This window comes from Agelaius phoeniceus, chromosome 3 (assembly GCF_051311805.1).
Source record: "Agelaius phoeniceus isolate bAgePho1 chromosome 3, bAgePho1.hap1, whole genome shotgun sequence".
Taxonomy (NCBI): Eukaryota; Metazoa; Chordata; class Aves; order Passeriformes; family Icteridae; genus Agelaius; species Agelaius phoeniceus.
The window spans coordinates 47,892,692-47,912,635 of record NC_135267.1 but is presented as its reverse complement, the minus strand read 5'-3'; the positions used below and the strand labels follow the sequence as shown (position 1 = coordinate 47,912,635).

The 19,944-nt window shown below is 38.8% G+C and overlaps 1 protein-coding gene across 1 annotated transcript in view; it reads left to right on the top strand.

Moving 5' to 3' along the window:
- LAMA4 (laminin subunit alpha 4) overlaps nucleotides 1–19,944 on the top strand; it is a 98,204-nt gene that overhangs the window by 58,754 nt on the left and 19,506 nt on the right. Inside the window, exons 14-25 of the mRNA XM_054629187.2 lie at nucleotides 262–403; nucleotides 1,463–1,559; nucleotides 2,317–2,433; nucleotides 3,084–3,269; nucleotides 8,117–8,256; nucleotides 9,455–9,628; nucleotides 10,657–10,799; nucleotides 11,159–11,321; nucleotides 13,406–13,539; nucleotides 14,694–14,865; nucleotides 16,887–17,018; nucleotides 18,029–18,171. Coding sequence (XP_054485162.2) covers nucleotides 262–403; nucleotides 1,463–1,559; nucleotides 2,317–2,433; nucleotides 3,084–3,269; nucleotides 8,117–8,256; nucleotides 9,455–9,628; nucleotides 10,657–10,799; nucleotides 11,159–11,321; nucleotides 13,406–13,539; nucleotides 14,694–14,865; nucleotides 16,887–17,018; nucleotides 18,029–18,171 — 1,743 coding nt within the window. The remainder of the gene's footprint in view (nucleotides 1–261; nucleotides 404–1,462; nucleotides 1,560–2,316; nucleotides 2,434–3,083; nucleotides 3,270–8,116; nucleotides 8,257–9,454; nucleotides 9,629–10,656; nucleotides 10,800–11,158; nucleotides 11,322–13,405; nucleotides 13,540–14,693; nucleotides 14,866–16,886; nucleotides 17,019–18,028; nucleotides 18,172–19,944) is intronic.

Below are 19,944 nucleotides of genomic sequence, written 5' to 3'. Positions count from 1 at the left end.
AAAAAAAAAAAAAAAAGAAAGAACGAAAGTAAAAGCTGAGTAGTCATTTGTTGCTGCTCACATAAATGTTAAGGGCAAAATTCTCAGAGTTAAATGGCAGGGAAGACTCTTCTATCCAAACAGTTTTCACCTGCTTCAGATTGGTCAAACACAACGAAGAGAATACCAGTTAGGCCAAGTACATTTATGTGCGTGATTATGTAGTCAGAAACTAATTTGATTCAGTTTGGTTTCTTTCACCTTTTGCTCTCTTTTTAACAGGAATTTGTATGGTGTTGATTCAAATGGTTTGGTACAAAGGGCAATCAATGCTTCAAATGTGTATGAAAACATTGCTGGTTATATAGAAGAAGCCAATGAAGTTGCATTGTTGGCACTGAACACAACAAACCGGGTCAAGGATGTAAGTAATTTTCATACTAGCTTTCACTTTACAATGTTTCAGAGACTCCAGGCACCTAAGTGTAAAGAAAAAACAAATTTATCTTAACTGGCAGTATTGAACTTCTCACTGCACAATTTTTCCCTTTATTATTTCCTGAATTAAATCCCATGTAGTTAATTATTCTTCCAGTCTGAAGTCTCCTGGTATTTAAAAGACACAAGAGGTTCTTTTGTCTCTGTCCCATAGGGTGATGCTGCTCTGTGTTGTCACTCACATTGAGACATTTCTGTGAAATTACAGACAACTCCCTGCTCCTGCAGGAACCTGAGCTGGCATTTAGTGCTTGAGTCCTCCTGCTTCACTCAGTGCCATGTGGCAGGAAACGTGGTCAAGGCATCACTGCACCTCATAGAAAATCAGGCTGAAATGGGACAAAGCTCATGCATACACTCAGTGTAAGGAGTAGGATGCTGATTTTTTTCTCTGGCCTTTCTATTCAAAAATACTTTCTACAACTACAAACATATTTTTTGTATGCCTGTAGTTACCAACCTGTATACATGTTATTTACCAGTAATTTATTAGTGGGATAGCAAGAGGATTTTTTAGATTAAAGGGGTCTGCACCCCAGAGTGCTGAGGGATTTCAAGTCCAGCCCTCTGTTTCCAGCATACTGCTGCAGACTGCAAGGCAGCTCTCCATGAAGTGAAAGCATTAATCACCTATCTGAGATGACAGTAGAAATGAACAGTCACAACACCTAAATAACATGCAGCATTTAGTCACATTGACTAAACTGGAGCTGGTAAATTACAAGGATTTTTTTCCATCTTTGTTACTCAGTACTGTTGTTTGGAAAACCATACATTTCTCTAAACTTTCTTGAAACAGAAAACTTTGCTTTTCAGACTTTTTTCCAATCCAGCTGCCAATCTTAAATGTTAACAAAGCATTAAACTGCAAGTGACCTTGCAGTTGCATTTATATGCAGGTAAAATATTGTCCACAATTGATCACAATAAAGTGGAATATTTGATAAGGATTATTCTGACTTTCTTTTTTGAAACATGCTTGTAGGCTGCAGTTGGAATTGATACTCAGGTCATTTACCATAAAGGTAAAAGTGAAGAACTTCTCATCCGAGCCATGCAGCTACAACGGACAGCACATGACAGTAAATATACATTCTTTCTACTTTCCCAATCAGCTTATAGCCACTAAAATAAATTTCAGAAGCACATCACTAAGCAGAATTACTGCTGCAACAGAATAGGTTATTGATTGAATTTACCACACAAAGTACTTGAAATGGCCATGGGCAGAGTCTGAGTAGCTCACGTTTTATCATCCTACTAGATATTGATAGTTTATTTCATTCATGAAAAGTCCATTTCAGATACAACTATCATTTTAATATGGGACCCTGCAAACTGTTTTTCACTGAGTAAATATACTAAATTAAGTAGTTCAATTAAAATCAAATCACAGCAGCTTAAATGTTCAGAAAGCTGGATTTCACCAGTGGAGGGTAATAATAAATGTTAAAGTAGTTTGGCCTTTCTTCACTGTAAATGAAAGAAAGATCTAGAATTACAGAATTACTTTTTAAAATTTTGAGAACAATTTGAGACTATTCCTGTGTACCAGTTGCAGCCATTCTCAGCACTGTTGGTAAAGCAAGGACAAAGAATATTGACTGCAACACAGCTCTCCAGGTTTTTGGAAGACACCCTGTGGCAAGCAGGGGTGCTGCAGGGCTGGTTTTTCCTTTAGACTCTGTTAAGTCAGGAGTGCAAGTATGTCATAAATTAAAAGAGGCCATGGTATACTGGCATAGTAAATACCTAAGGTCATACCTCCCCAGGACTGAATTTACCTTTTCAGACACTACTTGGACGCCCCTCAGCTGTGCCTCCCTTTTGTCCCCACAGGCAGCAGTTACACCATTGCAGACACCAGCTGGCAAGTCAATGGCACTGTGGCCAGAATGAACGCCCTGCGGAGCCAGCTGATGAGAGCCATCGCAAAAATGCAGTCAGCAGAGACAGGTTGGAGGAGGAACTTCATCTCTGCGATGCTTTATCTTCATACATTCATCTCTGTGATGCTTTACCTTCATACATTCAAGAGCACATTTTTATCTTTGAATATGGATGTGAAGTTGCTTACTAGGAGTTCGGCACTGTGGACACTTAAAAGAGTTTGGCTGAAACTACCAGACCTAGATATCAAATACCCTGCTTTAACACTTTCAGAATGAAAATAAGTGTTTTGCCACTGAAATTTTTAATATTCTTCTTGAACCTTGTGCTGGTCTTGGCTGCAGTAGAGTTAATTTTCTTCACAGTGACTAGCATGAGGCTGTATTTTGGATTTTTTTTGAACACAGAGTTGATAATACAGAGGTTCTTTTTTTGCTGCTGAGCAGGGCTTACACGGAGCCAAAGCCTTTTCTGCTTTTCATGCTGGTGAGGATACTGGGGATGCATGGGAAGCTAAGAAGGAGCACAGCCAGGACATCTGACCCCAACTGACCAAAAGAATATTCCATTCCATACAGCATCATGCTCAGTGTATTATAAACTGGAGGGAAGAAGAGAAAAGGGAAGGGAAAGACAGAGAGTGGGCAGGGATGGGACACACAACGCTTGAATATTTGAGAGAGTTCATTTCCTATCATTCCCTATTTGTTCTGTAGAGGAGGCCAGAGAGCGTTTGGAGCAAGCTCAGCTGAAGACTGCAGAGGCTGTAAGTGCCACCACAACAGTAACACAGGCTACCACCCCCATGGATGAGAACGTGAGGCTGTGGTCCCAAAACCTGCAAGACTTCCAGCACAATTCACAGGCATATGACAGTGCTGTGCATTCAGCTGGGGATGCAGGTAGGGTGACCTGAAGTTTGCCATTCCTCAGTGTTAATAAATCACTGCAATAACATGTTGTATGAATTGTTTACATTGCATATTCATCGTGTATGATCTTCTAGCATTTTGCCTCCATGAAAATTTTCACAAATTAGCAGTTGTCTTGGTCTTGACTATATTTTAAGAATGCTGGATCCTCAGGGACTTCCAAAAACTATTTAAACACTTAAGTGCTGAAGACTTACTGAATTCTAGTTCATTTTTATCAGGGTACCAAGGTCACATTGAATGGTAAACAGCTTGTTTAAACACTTCTTCCCATTATGGTTGGTGATTTAGGGTTTTTTATTTATTTGCTTTTTAACATTGAGAAGCATTTGAAAACAGAGCCCTTTTGTCTTCAGGAGTGCAAACATGGAGAAGAAATGGTCCCTCACTTGATGAGCTTGTAGTCTAAACAAAGGGGTCAAAGAGGATAAAAGAGGAAATAAAATATTTAAGCAGGGTGATTTCTGGAGAAGCTTGTAAACATCACATTAATTCTACTTTTATTATTGGAAAAACTGGAAAACGTATTATGAAAAATTTAAGGGAAATAAAAAGACAAAAGAAAAGCTAAGGCAGACTACAAAATTAAAATGAAGATGGTAGACAAGAGTAGAAAAAGAGACGTGAAAATGAAGCTGAAATGAAGTGACTGTAGAAAGAAGGAAAAGAATAATTGGGGAAGAAAATAATCAATCTAGAAATGAAAATATCTGGAATAAAAAATTGATTACAGCACCACTATTTATTGCTCCATGTATTCTTGAGGCTCACTTATCCTAAGATATTTATGGCTAGGGAGGTTGGAAGTCCAGAACAAGTCATTTCCTTCACACTTTTGATGATACCATCACCTGCAAACCTGTTCAGTGATGTCTTTCCTCCTAAAAGTGCCCCAGAGAAATTCCATAACCTCATTGACTCTGTCTCCAGAAAGTCTGAATCTCAGATCTACTGCCCTAAGTCTTTTCTCCTTCTATCAGGAAGTTTGCAACTCAAGTGTCATTTTACTGCAAATGGTGTTATGAGCGCCAAACCCAACACTGTTTCTAGTCTTCCAAAGTCACAGTTTTCCCTCTCAGCTGGGGAATCCCAAGAGTCATGTTATTTTCAGAATTCCATGATCCATAAGACCCTCACCCCTAGTATTTTTGGTTAAGTGAGTGCTCCCAAGAACTGGCATAGAAGTGGTTCCCTTTACGAGAAGAAATTCAGTGATATTCAATATCCCAATTTCTGGCTCCAGAACTGGAGGAAACTCAGATTTCTCTGAGCTTTTCATCAAAAGGAAACAGTGAACCTGTCCCTCTGGGAATGGGTAAGCTCACTGCTAGTCCCTGCACAGAGCTCCATAAGAGTGTAGTTAATATAACAGCACTTGTATTGAATTGCATTCCTGTAAAATGTTTTTGATCACCACAGAGTAGTTTAGGCTATGAGCTCTAATTACCATGTAAAATCATGCAAATGTGGATATGACTGGCCTCCCAAGAGGGAATGGTACGATGAAAAATTTCCAAGTGAAACAGTGTGCTGTAGCTTACAAATGGGGGTGTTTTTATTCACCTTTACACTTGATTTACATTTAACATTTTCCCTTGCCAGCTTAGTGGGTAGAGCAGCAACACAGACTGCATTTGGCTCTTCATGCTCAAAATGCCAGCAGACATACAGGATTCAAAAAAAATCTGCTCATACTAGCTCTTGTACTGGAGGAAATATTTCCAGCAGCATTTGAGGTGCTCTGTAAGAGTGAACAGAGTTAAAATGGCCAGCTCTCCCTTGGCTATGTTCCCAAAAAGGAACAAGAACAGCTCCTATGTGATGTGCCTGGAAAAAAGTCTCTGTGATGGTGGGCTTGCAGGTCAGGAGTCACCTTGAAAATATTTGTTCCTATTTGAGCTCCTGGAGGGCCTGCTGACCACAAACTAACTGTTGGAGAGATGCTAATATCCAACCTACAGCAAAGTGTGCCCTAGTACAGTTGTGGAGGAAGCTTTCCCATGGCATTTTTGCTCTGAAGGCATTTGATTTGTTTGTCTAAAGGCATGATGAGGTGTTTTTGCCAGAAAGATCCAGTGGAAATAGCTGAGAAGAGAGATGAGTGCCACACAGGAGGCTGGCACGGGTAGTGCTCCAGACAGATGTGATTGTGATTGACAGCCCAAGAAGACAGATGCAGACATGGCAGGCACGGTGGAGCGTTCCCAGATCAGCTGTGTATTCTGCCAGAAGAGGTTGCTCCAACAGGAGCAATGTCCATCCAAGTCCAAAGAAAAGTCACAACAAATGTTCAGACAGGTGCTGGAACACCAAAACACCTGATCTTCATGCCAATATCAGTGCCAGAGCAGCTGAAGCCTCTAAGCTGGCATGTCTGCACTGCCCTTGAATAAAGCTTTCACTTGGTGTTTGGAAGGGTGAGAGCATATCTTGGCTGTGCAGTTTGTCTGAGAATTGTCCATGCTGCCATTGTGCAGGGAAGTGGCGGGCTTCAGCAGAGAGGGTGGCAGACAGTTTGGGAAGGAAAAAGTAAAAGGGTATTTCCTTCTTGACAATTTCCCTTCTATTCTTTTTTTTTTTATATTTTATCATTGTGTAAGACTAGTTTTCTTTTCCACTCTCACCTTCTTCTCAAAGACAAAAGTCAAAATCAATGTTCTTCTGTGTTGAAGAATATCATTATAAAGGCCAAGAAGAAGAGATTTATACTGAGATTCCACAATAGTTCTAGTAGTTACAGATGTCAGTTTTGTGTTTACATGTTATAGTAGCATTTCAAGTTTAATACATCAAATTTCAAACAGAAAATCCAGGTTTTAAGATAACGAATCAAACACAATTCCATGTGATTTACAGATTATTAAAAACAAAAAAGTAGCTGCAATTTGCTAAATCATTTTCTGAGATTGCAGTATTTTTGTCTTAAAAATATAAAAAGGTAAAGAAAACTTCCTGTAAGTTGATTTGGGTTTTGTTGGGGTTTTTTAAATAGAAAATTTAATACATTTTGGGATCACCAAAATTTACTGTAATTCTTTGAGGATTCATTAAAGTCATGATATTTTAATGTACAGTTCTTTATATAGAACAGCTGATTACTAAGTCCTTCTACATAAGACCTTTCAGGACTAAATGGAAAAAAAAATTGAGGGTCTAAAGTTCTATATGGCCCACTCCTGGACTGAACTTGGAGAGTGAAACACAAATGAAAACAGCCAAGCTGAGACAGGACAGGACTGACAAATACAGATTTTTCACTCTATCCAAAAACAAGCAGACTTGTAGGACTCCATGGTGTATTCTCATATTCTGGGTTGAGATGAACGAGGCTGAAGCTTATTCAATGCAGACTGGAAGCACAGAAGAGTGATTGGAGTCTGCTCCTCCTCCCCTGTATTTTATACAGTCTCCTATATTTGATGATGAGCCCCTTTATCTGCCTCTCTGCAGTCTTCAGCCAGAAATGTTCAAGGCCAGGCTGGGTGGGGCTCTCAGCAATGTGGTCCAGTGCAAGGTGTCCCTGCCCACAGCAGGGGGGTTGGAACCAGGGGATCTTTAATGTCCCTTCCAACACAAGCCCTTCCGTGAGTCTCACACAAAGGTAAAAATACGACAAGAAGAACACAAGAGCAGGTGGATGTAAGTTGGCAACCCCTAAAATATAACTTTAAACCCTACAAATCTGGTCTTAACCTTTACAGTGAATCCATGTCATTAAAATTAACTCTGAATGCTGGATTTTTCTTATATGCACGTAGCTCACAGCTAAAATCGCATTTCATTATACTCAGCTTCTTGTACCTACATTTAATTAAAGATGAAAAATGATGTCATGTGTAAATATCCTTCAAAGGGCAGCATGTCATTGGAATCTGATGTGATAAAATTGGATTATAATTAAGGGTAGTTATTTTTCCTTCTTGATAATTTTTCAGCTTATCTTCTTGGGAAAGGACTTCTCTCACTTTGAACAGGAGAGAGCTCCTGCATTTCCCTTTGATAACAATGACATTTGCACAGCAACCACCTGAGGACACAGCAGTGAAAGACCAAAGGTCCAGGACTCTAATTCATAACCCCTGGCAGATGCAGGCAGGAAAGTTAACAAGGTTACTAATCACAAGGCCTAGGACAGGTACTAAGCACAGTTTAGGTGCACTTGCATCATCATCATCATCATCATCATCTAAGGCCTTCTATTGTTGTACACCACAGGATGAAATTGGCAGTGTTTCTGTCATGACTGTGAGCCACAAGCAAACACATCTCCTGTGCAGCCACTGCTGCTGCTGTTGAACACTGGGAGGCACACATAGCTGAAAACAGCCTATACATCTCCCTCACAGTGAATTTGAAGAGTTCACGAGCCATAACTCTTGGATGCTGTTCCTAGGTCAGCCTCAGATATCCAATGAGATGCTGAACAAATAATCCTTCTGCTCCAGTTGCCATAGATGTAAAATTAGGCTTAACATTCATTTGTCTTGAAGGAAGATTAAAAGGTTAAAACTATTAATGTTTTCAGAGTTCCTTGAGGAAAGTATTACAGAGGTAACACACCACAGTATTACCTATGAGTCCTAAGAAAACATAGCGTCCTTTGTGCAAACTTATTTCCAAAACCTTTAGTAATACCAGATTCTTAGAAATCATTACCCTCTCTGGAATCACTGCATCTCACACATCATAATTATGACTTGGTCAGAAAGCAGAAGGAGACAGGTGAGCTAACCTAAGAGGATAGGGTGGAATATTCCTGATACAAAACCAGTCTTTCAAAGAGGAAAAAAGATCTGTCTCTTCTTTTCTAACTGCAGTGAAGAAACTTACAGAAGTTTTCCCTCAACTCCTGGACAAGATGCGCAGAGTAGAACAGAAGGCACCAGCAAACAATATTTCTTCCAGCATTCAGCGAATCAGAGAGTTAATTGCTCAAACCAGAAGTGTAGCAAGCAAGGTAAAACTTTTGGACTTTTGTGACTTTTGGTTACTAGTGCTAATAATCAAATCTTACTGTAACCTCCATTTTCTTGGGCTATGCTAGAAGCACAAACCTGAACATTGTCACCTCCCCAAAACTGGATGAACAAAGCACATTGGAGGTCATTAAAAACTTTACAGTTACTATTTGCAAGCCTTTGACATTATCATAGTATTCATGGTAGACTACTGTTACTGCAGTAGCAACTTGACAATAAAGGTTTGGGCACAATGTATAAGGTGGCCAGAACCACAAAACCTAATTACCTAAAATTTGTAGGCAAATTTCCTACAAAGCTAATTACCATGAGTAATAATTACAGCAATTTAATGTAAGCTTTTCTGAGATGACAGCATTTTTTTTCCTTTCCTTGAATTAATTTTCTGCAGGGTAAGAGAATCCTTGGCTCACACATATTTAATAGAGAAAAAAAACCACTTTCATTACCATACATAAATAATGAGGGTTTTTTCTCTAACAAGAGAGAGAAAAAGAAAACCAAGGTCAAGTATATTTGAATCCTTTCAGAGAAATAAAAAATTCAGTGTATTATTGTATGTTCACAGCGCTGGAACACAACTTGGAAAAATCAGTTTGTGTGTTGTACTTGACTGTTCTTTAAAATGTATTTTGTGATTCAGGTATACTGCATTTAAACTTGAAAACATTAGTTCAGTTATGTTGAAAGCATTTTGAAATAAAATGAACAGTTTTCCATTTTTTTTAGCATCTCATAAATATCATTGTAGATTCAATGATATAACAGGATTACTCATGAGCAGAAAATGGTTGTACTACTTCCAAAGCAAAGAAATAAATTATGGGCAGAAGTTTTATAGCTCTGTAAGAATTTCATTATGTGGCATACATAGTAATGTAGCCCTGATTCAACTAAGCACACATCTATCTCCCACTGAAATGTAATTTACTTTATGAATATGCTTAAACAGAGTTCATTAGGACCTTTAATCAATTTTAAGATAATTTTCTTCATAATCTGTACAGCATCTTTCAGGAAAGATTGTTACAAACATACAATTTACATGCCAATATATAGGTGCCAACTCCACTCTTGCAGTAAGCAAGACTGCTGGCACAGTATTGTTACACACTTACCTTAAGTAGTGACCCCAGACAACAACACCTGTCTCACTTTGCCCTTTTGCAACTGCAGGTCCAAGTCTCTATGATGTTTGAAGGCCAATCAGCTGTTGAAGTCAATCCAAAGATCAACGTGGAAGAACTGAAATCTTTCACTTCCATGAGCTTGTACATAAAGCTCCACAAAGACAACCCACAGCTGGCAGCCTCTCCAGACAGATTCATTTTGTACCTCGGAAACAAGAGTGTAAGAGAATAGCCCAGTTAACTTTTATGCATAGATTAAAAAGAAAAAAATTAAATCAGTTTGAAATTTATTTGCCCTCAGTTATTCCTCTCACTTTTTCTTTGTGTTTCAGAACAAAAGGTGTCTATTCTATGACCATCATTGATTTTGTGACAAGCAAAGAGCGAGGGTTCCTAAGACCCCTGTCCTTGAGACTTGTCACCCCAAACAATGAAGGATTCTCTCTAAAAAGCAAATTAGACTGCCTGGCAGTGTACTGCTTTGATTGTCACTGCTGTGAGCCACACTTGCTATCTCCTCTGCCAATACCGAGGTGCTCTGAAGCAGTTAATGTCACCTGCCTGGCTTCTGTGAGATATGCTTTAATCAGTTTATGCTGCTGACAGTGTCAATTCCAAATCTCTGAGGTCATAGGCCCACAAGATAGGCAGGCTTCTTTATCTGTGGCTTGTGCTGCTGTTGTACACTCTGTACACTCTCGATCATTACTTTGAAATAGCTGTTCTTTAAACTGTGGTTCTGAAAAGAAAAAAAATCACAACTCATGAGCCAGGTACCATTCTGGCAACCTATTACTTGGGAAGGTAAAGAGCCAGGCTTTCATTTTTAAGGTTTCCTAAAAAGAATGTCTACTGAATATAAATCAAGTCAAATGCCTCTTGGCAGAATATTTAATTACAGCATAATACTTAGGCTTTAGACTATTTCCTGCACATGGCACTGCACACTAAATAATGATGAACAGCTTCCCATTGAACATGACTAATTCATGGTCAGCAGAGATCTCATGACCTTCAATTTACCTCAGTCAAAATGGATATAAAATAAAATATCAGAGGCTTTTTTTCTGTACAGTTTTATGTGGTGAAAGCAACCAATTAAAGAATGAAGGGTTTGTTTCTATTTAAATAGCTTTTGGTAATATTTAAAGGTGTCATTCAGTTTATCAAAGTGTACCTTTACTTATGTCCTGCATTAAATCTCTTTCGATGTTTTATCTCTAACATCCCTCTCCATTGGTGTTTTAGGCAAAACATTACATTGGTCTTGCAATTAAAAATGACAATCTTGTGTACATTTATAATCTGGGGGGCCAAGATGTGGAGATACCTCTGGATGCCAAGCCAGTCAGCACCTGGCCTTCTTACTTCAGCATCATCAAAATTGAGAGGTAAAGTGATAACGTGTATTTCTCCAAAATCAAACAGTTCATGTTTTCCCAGTTCATGGGAAAAATCAAGCAGAAAAGGCTGTGTCAGAACTGCTGATCAGGAATTTTCAGTCCCTGGTTCTACTCCTACTGAAATAAATGGAAATTCTTCCTGCTTTTGAAGAGCCAAGACCCAAGGGGCCATAGGGAGGAAGAGATAGTGTCTGTAGTCCCTCCCTTTTTTACCTCCTGATTACTAGTCTTCTCTAAGGAAATAAAACCCTTCCTGTTTTCAGTTACCTCCCGAGATGGGGGCTTGTTTGTTCTTTTGTAAGTCTGGCCAACATGAAATTCTCTTCTCTTACAATTCTTTTCTGCAGGATCGGAAGACACGGCAAAATGTTTTTAACTGTGCCCAGTCTTAGCAGCACAGCTGAAGAAAAATTCATCAAAAAGGGAGAGGTTCTTGGTCCTGGCTCCCTTCTTAATTTGGAACCTGAAAATGCTGTTTTCTATGTTGGTGGAGTGCCTCCAGGCTTCAAGGTTGGTCAGATAAATATTCTGTACTCAAAATTAAATAGTACAAACTAACCTTGCTGGACTTCCATTTAAACACAGAAATGGTAGATAGAGAAAAAGCCCTTATTTAGTCATTTATCATCTTAGAACCCTATCTTCTAGCCATAGTGTAGAAGTTTTGCCTAGCATATTTTGTGATACAAGTATGATGATCAGGTGTCTGTGAGCTGCTGTTCAGTTTTCCTTGAAAGTACTAAAAGGAAGGCTTGCCAGCTGTTAAATAGCATGCATAAACAAAGGCCTATTAGTCCAACCTTACTTGCAGGCTACCAGTATTTTTCTATGCTAATGAGTTCTTGGTACTTAGAATTGCTCTTTTACAACTGTCACAAAAATGTATTGCTAATATTAGGATCTTGTGGGAAAGGAGCAATATAGTCATTTGTTTGAATTTAAATTATCACTGATTTAAATCCAGACTTATAACAGCATGTTATAAGTTAAAAGTATAAAAGTTATAAAAGTATAAAAGTTGCCTGTGCAAAATATGTCTGAAGACCTGTGTGAGACAGTAGCATCAGTCTATTTCCTAATAGTCAGCATAAATTAGCACCTCACTTACCTGCTTCTGTGAACATACCAGTTCCTCTTTTGGAATTTAGTGCTATGAATGATCTTGGCTGTGAAAAGTGCATGGCTCAATAAAAATGCACCTAGAAAGACTTTAGAGAATCCTAAATTCTTTAAGCTAACTGTAGTAGGTTCTAAAAAGATCCAAATACTGATCCACAAGCAGCTCTTCTAAAAACATAAAAACAAAGAAAGAGTAACTCAAAACTTATGCATTCCTGAGCTTGGCATTGTTATGACTACTAGATACATGCTATGGCAGGAATTTTGGATTACTGAGCCCTGGGTGCAAACTGCCTGGGAATAGGACCGAAGATTGAATATCAGTTTCATACACACATGCACATACAAAAAGTCATCCAGCAAATGAACCCTCCAAGTCTGTTCCAGAGCATAGCAGAGGAAAAAGAAAAGAGGAGAGTGAAGTGGAAAGGGAAATAGGAAGAAAAGGATTCGTGGTATTATTTGATAGGCATATGGGTCCCTTCCCCCTTAGAAAAGGACACCTCACTTTTATTTATTAACATAGAGTCTGATTTGTTAAAAGCTTTTTGCTTCTCTGTTACATACTTTGCAAATATGAAATGCACCACTTAACCACTAGAACTCCCATGCTTAGCATAATTTCAAAGACTAGAAGAAACAAAGAAAAAAAAGAAAACATGATCATTTACCAAATGTATCGGTGCTGAAGATAAGAAGGTAATTTTCTTTTACAGCTACTTATATTCTGTATTGCTGTATTACCATTACTATTGTATCATAAGAAAATGGAAATAATGAGAAGATGAAGAAAAGCTACTTACAGTGATCAAATTCTGAAGTACAAGAGGTGTTATTATTATCACACCTGTTCCACAAGGCAAAATATTTTAATGTAAAAAGAATGGTCTAGGTCTGTTAGCTTTATTCTTTGATATTTTTCCCCTCCCCAGTGTGGCTGTTTAAATTCCATTTGCAGTGACCTTTGTTAAAAGAAGAAGTGTTCAAAATAATACCTACTGAGGATTACCCACTGGCACAGATTTTGAATCCCTGTCTCCTGGGTTTAAAGAGCTCTCTCATTTCTCTCTCTTTAATTATGGTATGGAGTTATTTTTCTGGCTGTGAAGAATATCTATGCATTAGATATGAAATATCCACTGAGTTATTCAAAGACATTGAGTAAGCTCTCTTATTAGTCAAATCTTAACCTTTTTCCCTGTTTCCAAGCATGCTCCCATCAAAACCATAGAAGAAGTTTTCGTTTGCAGTTGCCCTACCCGGCCTAATTCTCTCACTGTGAGACCATTTATGTGCTCCCTTTTCACTTACAGCCCAAAGGCCGTATCATATGAAGACTATTCTCATCAGTATCAACCTTATCTTTTGAAAATACAAATTGCACCGGGACAAAACAGATCCCAGGCACAAATGCTCTCACAACACCCAACTAAAGAGGGCCACCCTTCTCCTTTTAACTCTTGTCCTCTGCACAGCTCCCTCCTAGCCTAAACCTACCCGGCTTCATCGGCTGCCTGGAGCTGGCTACCCTGAACGACGATGTGATCAGCCTGTACAACTTCAAGCACGTCTACAACATCGACACCACCACATCGCCACCTTGTGCCAGGTAGGGGACAGTCCCGTCCTCACTCTGCCGCTCCCATTTCCTGCAAGTGTTGATCCTGACGGCTCATTCCTGCTTCAGATTAAAAAAAATGAAGGTGGTATTGAGTCGTCCCAGAAGGAAGTTGGTGGCTCTTAGCTCCTAATTGCATCGACAAGTTTAATTTTATTTATAAATCTCTGCATGTGTGGAAGTTGGACTGCTTATGAATCCTTTTTAGCATGAGATATTCTATGATTTTCTTGCTGTCTCCACTAGCTATCTCATAATCTTGTTCATGTCTTCATAAAGCAAACTGCCACATTATCTGGGGCTTGTTCCAGGCTCCCTCCTTACCCCACTGCTTGCCTTGGACAGAGCTTCTCCTGACTGGAATCACGTTGCTCCAAGCAATGTGGCCACAGCCAGTCAGGTCTACTAGGCCAGATAACCTTCAGTGTAGTCCCACACCCAGCCTGGAAGGCTTACACAAAACTTTCTTCCTTTAAGTGCACTTAAAACCACCACAGATATTCCTTAGATGATTCCCTTTCAGAAACTGGGAAATGCAGCTCCTAAAGTAGAAGTGAACAGCAGCTGCAGCATTCGTGCAGCACAGACACAGCAGGCATTTTGCTCACACTACAGGCAGCAACAGCAGAACCTCTCCCTGGAAAGAAAAGGAGAGTAATTTGCAGCATGCACTGGGAAGAAACGCAGGAAGTGTTGGGATAGGGAAAATGAGCTTCCCACACCATTCCCACAGGGAGCGCAAGCTGCTGCTCTCCAGAACAGAGCACACCAGAGTCAGCTAAAGTTCTTGGAGAATTCAAATGGATTTCTGCACAAACTGGGAAAGCTCTTAATAGACAGATCTGTGCATTCTTATAATGAGGAAGTGCTGTGGGCCTATCACTTTTCAAGGATGAGCAAAGAATTTTCCTGTCCTCTACATATAGCACAGGATAAAAGCCTGATGTAATGATGGAGTTAGATGTACCTAGAGCTACACATTATTTTTCAGGAAAAAAAAACCCCAGAAAAAAAATGGCAAGGAAGTCATCAGTCTCACCATTGCCAGGCAGAAGCAGAAGTTCAGAACAATTATTTCAATAAAGAATGTAAAGGCATTTAAGTTCCCCTAAATTAAAACCCTTCCCTGCTTGCTTTTTCCATAGAGATAAGTTGGCTTTCACTCAGAGCCGGGCTGTGAGCTATTTCTTTGATGGCTCTGGCTATGCCTTGGCCAGAAACATTGAGAGAAGGGGAAAATTCAGCCAGGTGACTCGATTTGACATCGAAGTTCGAACACCTACAGACACCGGATTGATCCTGCTGATGATCAATGGGGTGAGTACCAAGTCCTGCTAGTACACTTTATCCATTGGCACCACAAGTTTCCCAGTACCTAGAATATCTTGGAAAATCCAAGATGTTTATGTCCTCACATTTAACTTCTGGGAAGAGGAAATACTTTGTGTTTGTCTGGTGCATGCATACATTAGGAGGAAACTGGAACTTGCTCTGCAAAGGGCTCAGGAAGCCAAAGCCTTGAGTTAGACTCTGCTTTTATCCAGAGACAGTCAGGACTTCAAACTGGTCATATCCTCATGATGATACTTCAAGACAGACTCCAGTTAAGCCCAGTTGTTGTGCCTTTATTTAAATGTGAATGCTCAATCAAAGCTATAGGAAATTTCTGTGAAGTAACTCCCAAAAAGTAGCCACTTTGTGGTAGCTGCCACTTTATAACTGTGCCTCAGGGAGTACTAGAGTTAAATATTTAAGTTACTGAAAATAGAACGCAGTCCAAATAAAAAGGCTTGATCCAAATGTCAGGAGCTTTTCTGAAGTGTGAGAGTGATAGAATCTCTGTAAGAGTTTGAGGACATGAAAATATCTTTTGAAGACAAACATGGATTTTTTTTTTTGTCTTTGGGCATTTCCACATCAAGCTCAGGATTACAACCTAGAAAAGTCACAGAAAACATTTTTCTATGCAGATGCAATCCACAGACAGACACTTGTGTAGGCACCGACATGTAACATTGCTTTAAGGATTTAGAAAAAAAAAATCCACTCTTAGAAGAGCTACTCTCTCCTTTAGAGTAATTTCCAGAGGAGGGTGGTGGGAAGCAATTTGCTCTGTAGCATAGCATGCTACCCACTAACCTGCATTCTTTGGAGGGTTTGACTAAGCAGCTGCTGTTAAAAATTGCAGAGCACTCATTTTTCTTCAAAGCAAAAGCACCTAGATGTTTCTTGGAGACGTATGCATTTTATATGTGTCAGTGGAAACTGCAATCAAGTTGGATATCAGCTGTGGGAGACCTTACCTGCTCACAAGTACTTTTAGAAAGTCTGTGTAAGGTGGTCCATTATCCAATTCCACAAAGACAGCTCATAAATATTCTTAATATAATCCTTGTTTCATTTTCAAGTTTATGCTGTTCAGAACAAACCCAAGCTACAGTTTCATTTAAAAGTGCTAGATTAAAACCTACTCTTACTTCTTTAAGTAGTGACTTCTGAAGGTGGACTCATTTATGTCAAAGACAGCAGTTCTTAGACTGCAGTAGTGAATTTAGAATTATTGTTCCCATGTTTCCATTAGCCATGAACAGTAGGAGAGAAGAAAAAGCATTGAAAGCATTAACCCAGATGCACATTTGCTGTAAATTTTGTCTCTATTTCTTTATGTTTAGTTTTGGAACAAGACTAATTCTAGGGTGCAGATCTTCATTTCAAGCACTCCCTAAAGATTTTCCAAAGTACAGCTCCTGTTTATAAAACTTAGGTCACCCAGCCACAGAACAGAAACTGAATCAAAGTAGGAGCAGTCAGGAATTCTAGTAACCAAACACATAGTAAATACACTCCAGCTATTGCTATCGTTGCAGTAAATACATCAGTGCTGATCAGGCCTATGAAAAGACAAAATCCTGAGCAATTACAGACATTGTGATGGAACCTCACAATGCAGACATGGCCATATGAGCACAACATTGCTTTCACCAGTATAATATCTTTCATTTAGGGCATGGGGTATTATTTCAACAGTGAATAGGTATTCCTGATGTTAACACACCTTTCTGGTAGAGGATAGTGACATCACTGTGCTACCAAATACTATTTCTATAAGGAAACAGTTCCAAGTCTTCCAAAAAGCAACACTTATAAAACAATTTTACGTTCATGTGCATATATAAACATATATTACAAATATAAAAATATAGAAAAATGTGTTACACTTTCACAAATATTTTTTCCCAGCATGCTTTTCCCAATGTCAATCTTATAACTCTGTTTATAAAATTTTTTTAATTGCTGCCACACAGTCCTTTTCTGACTGCTGTTTTGTTTTTACACAGAGCATGTTCTTCAGCCTAGAGATGCAGAATGGTTTCTTGTACCTCCGCTATGACTTCGGTTTCAGCAGTGGCCCTGTGCTTCTCGAGGACTCCATGAGGAAGGCTAGGATTAACGATGCTAAATTTCATGAGGTACAGATGTGGTTGCTATCACAGCTGTTTGACCAACTATCCCAGAGGCTCCAAGCAGAAATAATTGCTCCAATGGCCATGAAAGGTGCCAAAGGATGAGGGGCAGGCGCTGATATGGTAGAACAGGCAGAAGAGCAGAGCGCATGCAAGTCCTACCAGTACAGAGCAGAGGAAAGGGAAGGCTGTCCCTGCCTCCTCATAAATCAGTGCTTGTAGACAGATTGTGTGTATTACTAACCAAGGACACAACCATTCACGTGGGAGAAAGTTTTCCATATGAAATTATATCAAGGACAGTCCTCTAAATCAAATATAAAACTTTCCTCAAGTAAAACCATGTCATTATGTTAACTTGACCACCTTAGTTGTTATGCTTTGCTTTACAAGAATTATGGCATTTCCTATTTCTTTACAAGGAGAGTTGATTTGATAGCAACATTTATATATGCACAGTGTTTTAGGGACTTTGGCAGATGTAAAATATCTACTTGCATTTAGTTTCAGGGAATTTGCTGTAAGCCAATGCAACTGTGACAGCAGCAAATTCCCCCCCATAGTGAGTTGCTTCTCCTGCCTTTTACTTGATGTCAATTCAAAGTCTGATTCGTGACCAAAACTACAGCTATAGGTCTGTTCATGTTTAAGCAAAGAACAATTTAACTTGTTATGCTTTGACAGTGAAATAACTTTTCAAAAATATGTCTTAATTTTTGGATAAATCAAGAAAGCATTCTGAAGTTTACAGAGCTTCTGTTTGCCACAGTGTAGAATTTGGTACATTTTCTTTATTCTTAGTTGAAATATCCTGAGAATTCAGTTGTCAGAAAAAAAAAAGATATCAAAACAAACTTCCTACTAGTAATCAGTCAGCCTCTCCCAATTTACAAACAAATTCTCTGTTAAATGGGGGGAACTTTTCAAACAGAAGATATAAAGATGCAATCAATTTTGCAAGATCACCATAACAGCTTATAAAAGATTACACTTCTAAGCACATGCTTTTTTTTCAGATTTCTATTATATATCACAATTCCAAGAAGATGATCTTGGTAGTAGACAGAAGACACATAAAAAGCGTGGACAATGAAAGAACAGCAATGCCCTTCACAGACATTTACATTGGAGGAGCACCTGCTGAGATCTTGCACTCCAGGTTGGTTTACAAATGGGATTCAATCAGTATTTTCAATTAACTACCATATGTAAAGTTGTATGGCCTGTCCTTAAGGAGTAACAATGAAACAATTTCTTTGGCATCAACCTCATATAAAACAACCCTTCAGACACTCTAAGTGTGTCTCAGAACTCTTAAGTATTCAAGACAAGGCTTGATCCAGCACAGTTAAATTTTACTGACACTGGCCCTGTTTTAGAAAGGGTAACAGAAACAGTTGTGTTCTTCAAACAAAAAGGCATTTTCAAAGAACATGTTAGCATATAAAATTGGTATTACTTCTTGCTCAGCAAAAAGTGACCAAGACCCTCTACCAACCACATTTTCAAATCTAAAGATGATCTTTTTCCCACTAAGCATTTCAGTTCTGATTTGTCTCAGGTTCTCTTTGGATCTAAGTCAGCTGGCTCTGTGTAGGCGTGGGAAGAAAAGGTCTCATTTTCCTATTTTACCATTTGACAGAAATGCAGTTTAATCTCAGTAGACTGTGTAACTCTCATTTCCTGCCACAGGAATCTGCTGGACCCCAGGGTCATGCCCTGAGAGCAGACTGGCTACTTGAAGAAGAGTATTCTCTTCTGATAGGCAGTATTCATTCCCAGGGTCAGACAGCAAGGCCAGAATTTTCAAAATGGCTCCAGCTGCTGTTTCAAGTGTCATAACTGCTAACAGAAATACCCTCCATGTTTAAAAAAAAAAAAAGAAATGTTGAGCAACAGCTTCTGGGACTTAGTGACATTTTATTCTTTATTTTGTTGTCAAAATTGACTGCTGACTTGAAAAATAATATATGAGATACAAAGTGCTTAATCTTTAAGCTTTTAAGACAGTGACAAACTTCATGTAAAGAAAATTTGTGCCTTTCAATCTCCTGTAGTTAATTGAACATGCAGGCAAAGTGGTGGGCAAGGGAGAAACAGAGTATAACTTAACTGTCCTTTCAAATAGTTCTTTACAAAGGTCTTTTATAAGGGGCTATTAAGATAGTGGAGTGGAGAGAGAAAATGCTGCAGTGGATTGGAAAGCAGCTGGGAAAGAGAAAATAGGACATAGTAGTAACTTTTCAATTTTCACAGTATAAAAAGTCTACAGCTCATGCTCAAAGGATCTCTCTCAGGGCTGGTATTAAATACATTAATGATCTAGAAAGAAAGTACAGAAGGATGGTGAAAATTACTCTCATTAATCAAGGCTAAAGAACATCAAAAAAGCCCAGAAGGACCTAGAAATCTAGGCAATTGAGCACCTCAATGGCAGATGAGACTTGCTCACAAATATAGGACAGAAGATGAATCACATGAATTATGCCTGCAGTTTTCCAAGCAGATTGTGGTTATTCTGAAAAACACCTGGAAGGTACTGTCAAAGCAGGAAAAATAGCATCTCAATTAATAGGCAGTATCAGATAAAAAAATACCATAGGCATTGTAAAAATATTATCAATTATAATGTTAAAAATATATACAGAAATTATTTAAGCAGAGGTGCAACTTTGTCTCTGATATTATACTCAACTTTCATTCTCTTTACAAGGGTAGACAGCAAAAAGTATGGACCAAACGTGGTGGCATCATTCTATTTTTATCAGGAGCATAAGTTAGTAGCAGCAGTAGAGAGAGTAGTACATGATTAGTAGGATACTATCTACTACTGATAATTATGCTTCCTCTTTGCAGACAGACTCACATTTAACTGACTTTGCAGGGCAGCAGCAGCATGGGGAAACTAGCTCTAGTCTTACAGCAATCTAAT